A 10,240-nucleotide genomic window follows, 5' to 3' on the forward strand; every position below is an offset into this window, starting at 1 on the left:
CTGTAACGCTCTGGGAGCTGTGAATTATTGGCTTGTGTTTATGGGAGGTCCGGCCTGTGACGCTCTGGGAGCTGCGAGTTATTGGCTTGTGTTTATGGCAGATCCGGCCTGTGACGCTCTGGGAGCTGTAAATTATTGGCTTGTGTTTATGCGAGGTCCGGCCTTTGACGCTCTGGGAGCTGGGAGTTATTGGCTTGTGTTTATGGGAGGTCCGGCCTGTGACTCTCCGGGAGCTGCGAGTTATTGGCTTGTGTTTATGGCAGATCCGGCCTGTGACGCTCCGGGAGCTGTGAGTTGTTGGCTTGTGTTTATGGGAGGTCCGGCCTGTGACGCTCCGGGAGCTGTGAGTTGTTGGCTTGTGTTTATGGGAGGTCCGGCCTGTGACACTCCGGGAGCTGTGAGTTATTGACTTGTGTTTATGGCAGATCCGGCCTGTGACGCTCTGGGAGCTGTGAGTTATTGGCTTGTGTTTATGGGAGGTCCGGCCTGTTACGCTCCGGGAGCTGTGAGTTATTGGCTTGTGTTTATGGGAGGTCCGGCCTGTGACGCTCCGGGAGCTGTGAGTTATTGACTTGTGTTTATGGGAGGTCCGGCCTGTGACGCTCCGGGAGCTGTGAGTTATTGGCTTGTGTTTATGGGAGGTCCGGCCTGTAACGCTCCGGGAGCTGTGAGTTATTGGCTTGTGTTTATGGGAGGTCCGGCCTGTGACGCTCCGGGAGCTGTGAGTTATTGGCTTGTGTTTATGGGAGGTCCGGCCTGTGACACTCCGGGAGCTGTGAGTTATTGACTTGTGTTTATGGGAGGTCCGGCCTGTGACGCTCCGGGAGCTGTGAGTTATTGGCTTGTGTTTATGGGAGGTCCGGCCTGTGACGTTCCGGGAGCTGTGAGTTATTGGCTTGTGTTTATGGGAGGTCCGGCCTGTGACGCTCTGGGAGCTGGGAGTTATTGGCTTGTGTTTATGGGAGGTCCGGCCTGTGACTCTCTGGAGCTGTGAGTTATTGGCTTGTGTTTATGGGAGGTCCGGCCTGTGACGTTCCGGGAGCTGTGAGTTATTGGCTTGTGTTTATGGGAGGTCCGGCCTGTGACGCTCTGGGAGCTGGGAGTTATTGGCTTGTGTTTATGGGAGGTCCGGCCTGTGACTCTCCGGAGCTGTGAGTTATTGGCTTGTGTTTATGGCAGATCCGGCCTGTGACGCTCTGGGAGCTGTGAGTTATTGGCTTGTGTTTATGGGAGGTCCGGCCTGTGACGCTCCGGGAGCTGTGAGTTATTGGCTTGTGTTTATGGGAGGTCCGGTCTGTGACGCTCCGGGAGCTGTGAGTTATTGGCTTGTGTTTATGGGAGGTCCGGCCTGTGACGCTCCGGGAGCTGTGAGTTATTGGCTTGTGTTTATGGGAGGTCCGGCCTGTGACGCTCCGGGAGCTGTGAGTTATTGGCTTGTGTTTATGGGAGGTCCGGCCTGTGATGCTCCGGGAGCTGTGAGTTATTGGGTTGTGTTTATGGGAGGTCCGGCCTGTGACGCTCTGGGAGCTGTGAGTTATTGGCTTGTGTTTATGGGAGGTCCGTCCTGTGACGCTCCGGGAGCTGTGAGTTATTGGGTTGTGTTTATGGGAGGTCCGGCCTGTGACGCTCCGGGAGCTGCGAGTTATTGGCTTGTGTTTATGGGAGGTCCGTCCTGTGACGCTCCGGGAGCTGTGAGTTATTGGCTTGTGTTTATGGGAGGTCCGGCCTGTGACACTCCGGGAGCTGTGAGTTATTGGCTTGTGTTTATGGGAGGTCCGTCCTGTGACGCTCCGGGAGCTGTGAGTTATTGGCTTGTGTTTATGGGAGGTCCGGCCTGTGACGTTCCGGGAGCTGTGAGTTATTGGCTTGTGTTTATGGGAGGTCCGGCCTGTGACGCTCTGGGAGCTGGGAGTTATTGGCTTGTGTTTATGGGAGGTCCGGCCTGTGACTCTCCGGAGCTGTGAGTTATTGGCTTGTGTTTATGGCAGATCCGGCCTGTGACGCTCTGGGAGCTGTGAGTTATTGGCTTGTGTTTATGGGAGGTCCGGCCTGTGACGCTCCGGGAGCTGTGAGTTATTGGCTTGTGTTTATGGGAGGTCCGGCCTGTGACGCTCCGGGAGCTGTGAGTTATTGGCTTGTGTTTATGGGAGGTCCGGCCTGTGACGCTCCGGGAGCTGTGAGTTATTGGCTTGTGTTTATGGGAGGTCCGGCCTGTGATGCTCCGGGAGCTGTGAGTTATTGGCTTGTGTTTATGGGAGGTCCGGCCTGTGACGCTCTGGGAGCTGTGAGTTATTGGCTTGTGTTTATGGGAGGTCCGTCCTGTGACGCTCCGGGAGCTGTGAGTTATTGGGTTGTGTTTATGGGAGGTCCGGCCTGTGACGCTCCGGGAGCTGCGAGTTATTGGCTTGTGTTTATGGGAGGTCCGGCCTGTGACGCTCCGGGAGCTGCGAGTTATTGGCTTGTGTTTATGGGAGGTCCGGCCTGTGACACTCCGGGAGCTGTGAGTTATTGGCTTGTGTTTATGGGAGGTCCGGCCTGTGACGCTCCGGGAGCTGTGAGTTATTGGCTTGTGTTTATGGGAGGTCCGGCCTGTGACGCTCTGGGAGCTGTGGTCCCCATCGGAAAAGAAGAGAAGGATTTCCTTTTCTGATGCCATAGTGCGGGTTGCAATCATATGATTACTGCGCTAACACGTTCGTTGCCAGAACATCCGTATGAAGTTCACCATCTTCCTTTTCCACCCCAAGGCCCACTTTGCACTCACCATAAAATACAAACACCCAGTTATGTAACATATTCTTTACCGTTACTAAAAGTTGGCTCAACAGGAAAAGGTAAACAATTTGCAAAAATAATCTTTTTTTTTTTTTAGCTTCTCTGATCTTATTTAGGGAGTTACCAGTCGCATAGCCACGTTAGGTCCAGATCCACAGAGCTTTATTAAGTCCCTAAACGTGGCGTTATCTAAGTAACACTTTAAAGGACATAATGCAAATGAGGTGCTATTACATAGCCAGTAAAGTCCATGAAGGTTTATGCGGAGTTATCCAAGGTAGTCTCCAAACCCGGTAACGTTTTATTTATTTTTAAAGAGAGGGTCAGTGAGAGTTATACCTAAGCTTGCGATACACACACTGTAATAGGGCTTTTGCAGGGTATTGACGGGTGTTACGCCCGGTTAGGCAGAATTTAAATAACAGTGTCATTTCCTGGGGTCACTCCCTCCCACTTTCTCTCACTCATTTTCACTTTTTCTCACCCCCTCACTCCCTCCCACTTTCTCTCACTCCTTTTCACTTTTTCTCACTCCCTCTCACTCCTCCCTCCCCCTCCCTCTCACTCCCTCACACTCCTTTTCACTTTTTCTCACTCCCTCTCACTCCTTCTCACTCCCTCTCCCTCCCACCCACCCACCCACTCCCTCCCACTCCATCTCTATTCTGTAGCCACAGGGTATATGCTTGATATAAGTATGGCCAGATAGCTTAACTCAGCCCCTTTTCCAAAGTACTGTGGTATTTTCTTCACTTTATTGGAAAGGCAATAAACGTATACAGGCACTTGTAGGTGGTATGATGTGGTTAGAGAGTGCTTCTCTGTGTGGGTGCTTTGTAATCCGAGGTAAAAACAGAATGGCCTTGCCAAGAGGTCTGTAGCATAGATGTTCTCACTCAGCCTGTTCATGGTGGAAAAGGAAGCGAGGGGTTCCTGGGAGACAGGAATAGTCTCAGGACTAAACTATCTTGCAAACAGAGACAGGAGGTGGGGTGTGGAATGACCCATTCTCAGCTAAGAGAACTGGGAGGTTGCTTGGGCAACCAACACTACAGGCTGTGTAGAGAAAGGGACATGTAACAATGTATCTTTACACAGGCACTGTGAGTTTTCAGAGCCGAGAAGCATGCAACTGAAATATAGAAAGCTGGCAGGCAGAGCTGCAAAGGGGAAGGTGGACACAGAAGTGAACAATCCTGTTCCAGGACACTCTCACTCCCTCACTCCCTCCTTTTCACCGTTTTCTCACTCCCTCTCACTCCTTCCCATCCCTCTCACTCCCTCACTTTTTCTCACTCCCTCACGCTCCCTCTCACTCCCTTACTCCCTCTCACTCCTTCCCACTCCCTCTCACTCCTTCCCCCTCCCTCTCACTCCTTCCCACTCCCTCACTCCTTCCCACTCCCTCTCACTCCTTCCCAATCCCTCTCACTCCCTCTCACTCCTTCCCACTCCCTCTCACTCCTTCCCACTCCCTCTCACTCCTTCCCACTCCCTGAGTTACATGGGAATTCAACAGGCCCTTTCAGCCAGTATGAACTGTCAATGAATGATGTTAATGCAAATGGGTTCTTATGCTGCACTTTTACGTGTGTGTTATTCATGTTAACGTATGATTCTCTTCTAGCTGCGGTCAGCTGGTGCCCAGGTGATACAAGACATGATATTTGATATAAATCCTCTCAGCAGTCTGGATGTATCAGACAATGGTACGTTGTATGCTGTAACGGATCAGCAGCAGTGATACAGGGACAACAACCCCAGTCTTCAAGGGCCACCAACAGGTCAGGGTTTAAGGATATCCCTGCTTCAATGAGTGGCTTTGACTGAGCCACTGCTCGAGCCTGCTGTGCTGAAGCAGGGATATCCTGACCGGACCTGTTGGTGGCCTTTGAGGAGTGAAGATGGCCGCCCCTGTTCTTGTGTGTTGTTTTTGTGTCCTTCCGTTGGCCTTGATAAGTGTTGCAGGTGTAGGCGCATACGCACGTACTTACCGCTCGCGCTCTCCGGTTTGTAACCTGCAGGGTTTAATGCGGAAATGGTGACGCTGATTTTATCAATTAGCAGAAGCAAATCCATCAAGCACGTGTCACTAGGAAACAATTTCAACCTGAAATCCACGTAAGTATTTCTTTATAGCCAACCAGACAGACGTTGGGCCCCGCCCCCCCTCCCCACCAAAATCTGTCGACGCGGATTGAGTACTAGAAAAGCCGAGCGGATTCATTCAAATCCCACATGGAAAATCATTTTTAAGAATCCGAACATGGATGTTGAATCAGAAATCTGTTGCCAGATGTGTGTGAGAGAAAGACAGAGAGACAGAAAGAGAGACAGAAAGAGAGACAGAGAGACAGAAAGAGAGGCAGAGCGAGAGAGAGGAGAGAGAGGAAGAGCGAGAGAGAGGAGAGAGAGGCAGAGCGAGAGAGAAGAGAGGCAGAGCGAGAGAGAAGAGAGGCAGAGCGAGAGAGAGAGGCAGAGCGAGAGAGAGAGGCAGAGCGAGAGAGAGGCAGAGCGAGAGAGAGGCAGAGAGAGAGAGAGAGAGGCAGAGAGAGAGAGGCTGAGAGAGAGAGGGGGGGAGAGAGAGGCAGAGAGAGAGAGAGGCAGAGGCAGAGAGAGAGGCAGAGGCAGAGAGAGGGGCAGAGGCAGAGAGAGGGGCACAGGCAGAGAGAGGGGCAGAGAGAGACAGAGAGGCAGAGACCGGCAAAGAGAGAGAGGCAGAGAGGGAGTCTTTAAAAAAAAAAAAATCCAAAATGGCGGATTGTTTTTTTTAGACTGATCCGTGGAAAACCATGGACCAAAGGAACCGGCAGATCCAAATCCGCAAAAAAAAATTGCCCATCTGTGCTTCTCAGTGCTGGGGGAGAGATGAGTCTAAATTTAGCATAGGTTGAACTTGATGGACGTACGTCTTTTTTCAACCACTACTATGTAACTATGACCTCCACTTAAATGAATGGGACCACATCTTCCCCAGCGCAGAGACGGATATGGAATTTACAGAATACACCAGAAGAATATAACTTTAGGCATTTATTTTCTAACACTTTCGTTTTCATTGTGAGATGATATTACAGCTTCCGGTCGGCGACCTCACAAGTACTGGCGCTGTGGAAGTTCGCTATTTGGAATGTACACAGTGTTCAGGAAAAAAAACAGGACCTTATCTTGCAAAAAATCACGCAATTTTCATGACAATTTGAGAAATTCTAGCTAGCAGATTATTACGTTTAAGAATTATTTAATAAACATTCTTTGGATTTGGTGATAGCGTGATAACCTCATCATCAAGCACATAGTTACAAAATGGTGTTCAGCGCAGAAGATAAGCGCGTTATAATGTGCTGGAGACAAAGCGAGAATTATGATCCAAAATACTTCCATAAAATGTGTCCTGATGAAGGACGGTCGCTAGGACTGAAAAACTAATTCGTAGCGTTCAGAAGTGGGAGCAGCTGGTTCAGCGCGTTATCGATGCAATCAGACAGTGGCATTCTCGTCTTCGGGCGCGCGTTTCACCAGAAGGACATTTTGAGCACACATTGAGCACACATTTTGACCACAAACACTTTGAACTCAAACTTTACAGCAATCATAGTGTCTCTGATTAGATTACAACAGTTTAACACATTTACGAGCTGCCAAGGAAAAACTCCTGTTTCCCGTTTAATGAACACACACCTCCCGCAGCGTATCTGCTACTTGTTCGCATAATACAGTGATATCAATTTAATTAACAATTAACATCAGTTGATTTTCTACATTGTGCTTCTTATATATAGTGTTAATCTACATCGCAGACCTACAATTGTGCACATTTTCATGGGGATTGGGCGACAAATATATAAACTATGATGAAAAACGAAAGGGGTCCCTTTTGTCCTGAGCACGGTGAATATGTATTAAACAAGGGCAAATCTCCCTACTTATCAGCTGAAAGAATATGTACATCTTGTACTTTCCCCCTGATAATAATACCCTCACTCCAATGGAATATCTATAGATAGAAATGGTTGATCTCTTCGCACAGCCGGTTATTTTCCTACCAGTTGGGAAGCTGTTTGATCCTCTCTGATCTCACGTCTCGATCCATGTAGGATCCCCTTGTGTGTATCCCAAGGGGCTTTGCTTCCTTCACTGTATTGATCTCTACCACCTCTGCTGAGAGGCGGCTTTTAATGAATTCACCACCCCTTCTGTGAGCGTGCCCCCCTGCAGCACAGAACATGACCTCTTCTTCTCTTTTTCTGAAACACGCTTTGCTTCCTGCACCGTGTCGAAACCCTCGATATAATTAAAAGATGTAATCGTATTCCTTCTCCAGAGTTGAATTCCTGTAAAGAAGCAGGGGATTTTTTTTTGTGTCAATTTTTTAATGTTTTTTTTTTTTTTTTACTTAGGACTGAAGCAGTGGGTCTCTGGAGCTGAACCCCGTTAATTTCAGCTCCGGGGACCGCCTGCTTCCAAGAGATATTTACCTCCATAGGAGGTGCTGGTAGCCGCTCCGCTCCGCTAGCAGGGATCACGTTATGACCGCTTGTCAAAGCTCCCGCACCCTGCTGGCCAATAGGAAGCCGTGACATCACTAGGTTCCGCTTCCTATTGGCCAGCGTGACACGGAAACTTTAAACCCCAGCGGCTACCGGCACCTACTACGGAGGTAAGTATCTCTGGAAGTTGGGGGTCCCCCTGAGCTGAAATTAATAGGTTCAGCTCTGGAGACACCCCTGCTCAATCATATGTAAAATAATATTGCAAAACAATCGCCCGCTTGGGCTGCTCCTTTAAGATATAGGACAAAGTAATGGCCGAGACAGTAGATATTTTTAAGAAATTGTAAGCCGTCGTTTCAGAAATTAAGGGTACTCGGGGACATGGCAGATTTGCGGAGGACGCGCGATTTCTTGCGAGACGGCAAAACACAGCGTTTGTGCTCTCTTAATTGTCTTGGCATGAAGCAAATCGAGCGATTGTAGAGAATTTCACAAATGAAACAGTTTTTGATTTATTTATTGGCTTTCCTTTGCGTGAATAGAGCTGTAAATAAGAAACGCTGAACTCGCCGGGCATATAGTTACATGCGGCTCCTGTGCACCAGGTTACGTTCCATGCCTATGTGCAGCGCGCTAACCCTCAGAGTAGCAGAGGTTGTGGTCAGGAAGGATTTGGAAGCGCAAGTGAAGGTCTGAGGCCCGGACAGTGTCTTATGGCATAGCACTGGTTAGTAAACAAGGGCCTGTGTTTCATTCTCCTCTAGCACCTCCACGGCCGACGTCCTCCATCGCATCGTCCAGCTCATTCAAGATGAAGACTGTGTAAGTCATCAGCAAAGGTTGCGGGCCCAATTAACTAAATGGTGCTAGGCCTCTACGGCCTCGCAGAGCCCGTGGATGTTCCAGATTGAATGGGTTGAATCTGGGTGATGAATGCCTTTTACACAAACGTCAGACACATAAGTATAGGTAGTAAATACATTGAGCTGAGTAGACTTGGGAGGCGTTTGATTTCTTCTTGATACTGCAGTTTGTTTGTATTCACCGTGTGTAGAGCCGGACTCACACAGACACATTGCTAACCCTTCCCATTGCCTTTATACAGGGGCAGTCCATTGCTTATGTTGCATCTTGTGAAAATGAATACTGTTTGTGTTGTTTTTCTGCGGGAACACTAATAATGGCACCGTAATAACATTGCAAACAGAGCAGAATGGGAAAAAATGGGAAACCTGGTACACCCAAAGAGAGATCGAGTGAACAGGCAGCAGAATATAGGAGCATGCAGTGGTATAAAAGTGACACAATTAATGTATTTATACAAAAATAATTCATCTATAACAAAAATATGGGAGACAGTGACAACAACGCATCTAATCCTGTATCTGGCTATTAGAATGGTTCAATTCAATTTGGGTTCTTTTAAATATCTTTAAAAAAAATTATAATTCCTGTATCCTACCGTGCCTCTTTAGGTCGTTTATCCTGCTGTTAGTTAACCAGGCGCACAGAGCATTGTGTTAGTATTTTCCAGACTGCGCCGTTTCCTGTACTCTCCGGCTTCCATTTTGTTTTGTTTTTTTTAGCCGGTTCAGTCTCTGTCTTTGGCGACTCGAGACTGAAATCAGGAATGAACATTCTCCTCAACACGCTGGGGGGCGACAGCAGTCTGACCGACATCGATATCAGCGGTAACGCCATGGGGGACACCGGAGCCAAACTGCTGGCCAAAGCCTTACAGATAAACACCAAACTCAGGTCGGTGCGTTTGTTTTTCCTTTCCGTTTCCTTTCTCGCGTGGATACGTTGGGGGGGTGGGGAAGAAGCAGCGTGTAACTGGTGATACTGGTATCCAGGCCCGCAGGGGGGGGGGGGGGGGAGACCAAGGACATCTGTCCTGGGCCCGGCTGCGGACGGGGAGCCGCCCCATTCAATCGCCCCATTCGAGAGTCAGCCACACCTGGGTGGGTCCCCCACCATTGACGCCCGGGTGGAATCTTTCCCCTCACTCCACCGGTGAGAGAAATAAATATATTAATAAGATAAATAAATATAAAAAAAACTTATTTCAAAAAGTCAGGTTTGCCTTCAATAGAAGGTGGTAAAACCTGAGATGTGAGTGGAGAGAGAGCAGGGTGTGAGCGAGGAGAGAGAGGAGGGGTGAGCGAGAGAGGGGGGGGTGAGCGAGAGAGAGAGGAGGGGTGAGCAAGAGGGGAGGGGGTGAGCGAGAGGGGAGGGAAGGTGAGCGAGAGGGGAGGGGTGAGAAGAGAGGGGAGTGGGTGAGAGAGAGGGAGAAGGGAGAAGAGAGAGAGAGAGAAGGGAGAGAGAGAAGGGGGAGAGAGAAGGGGGAGAGAGAGAGAAGGAGGAGAGTGAGAGAGAAGGGGGAGAGAGAGAGAGAGAAGGGGGGGGGAGAGAAGGGGGAGAGAGAGAGAGAAGGGGGAGAGTTAGAGAGAGAAGGGGGGAGAGTAGAGAGAGAAGGGGGAGAGTTAGAGAGAGAAGGGGGGAGAGTTAGAGAGAGAAGGGGGAGAGTTAGAGAGAGAAGGGGGAGAAGGGGGAGAGTGAGAGAGAAGGGGGGGAGTGAGAGAGAAGGGGGGGAGAGAGAGAAGGGGGGGGAGAGAGAGAGAGAGAGAAGGGGGAGAGTGAGAGAGAAGGGGGGAGAGGGAGAGAGAAGGGGGGAGAGGAGAGAGAAGGGGGGGAGAGTGAGAGAGAAGGAAGAGTGAGAGAGAAGGAAGAGTGAGAGAGAAGGGGGAGAGTGAGAGAGAAGGGGGGAGAGTGAGAGAGAAGGGGGAGAGTGAGAGAGATGGGGGGAGAGTGAGAGAGATGGGGTGAGAAAGAGAGAGATTGGGTGAGGGATAGAGAGAGAGAGATTGGGTGAGGGAGAGAGAGAAGGTGGCGGGAGAGAGAATGGGAAGAGTGAGAGCGAGAAAGGCGGAGAGCGGAAAAGAGGGGACAGAGATGAGAGTGGGACTGAA

At 49.7% G+C, this 10,240-nt stretch overlaps 1 protein-coding gene across 1 annotated transcript in view; it reads left to right on the forward strand.

Annotated features, from left to right (window-relative positions):
* LOC142470254 (capping protein, Arp2/3 and myosin-I linker protein 3-like) overlaps positions 1–9,026 on the forward strand; it is a 135,613-nt gene extending 126,587 nt beyond the window's left edge. The window contains exons 18-21 of the mRNA XM_075577200.1: positions 4,403–4,484; positions 4,800–4,896; positions 8,033–8,090; positions 8,855–9,026. Of these exons, the coding sequence (XP_075433315.1) occupies positions 4,403–4,484; positions 4,800–4,896; positions 8,033–8,090; positions 8,855–8,890 (273 nt within the window). The 3' untranslated portion in view covers positions 8,891–9,026. The remainder of the gene's footprint in view (positions 1–4,402; positions 4,485–4,799; positions 4,897–8,032; positions 8,091–8,854) is intronic.
* Positions 9,027–10,240: the final 1,214 nt, after the last annotated feature.

Source organism: Ascaphus truei, chromosome 19, assembly GCF_040206685.1.
Source record: "Ascaphus truei isolate aAscTru1 chromosome 19, aAscTru1.hap1, whole genome shotgun sequence".
Taxonomy (NCBI): Eukaryota; Metazoa; Chordata; class Amphibia; order Anura; family Ascaphidae; genus Ascaphus; species Ascaphus truei.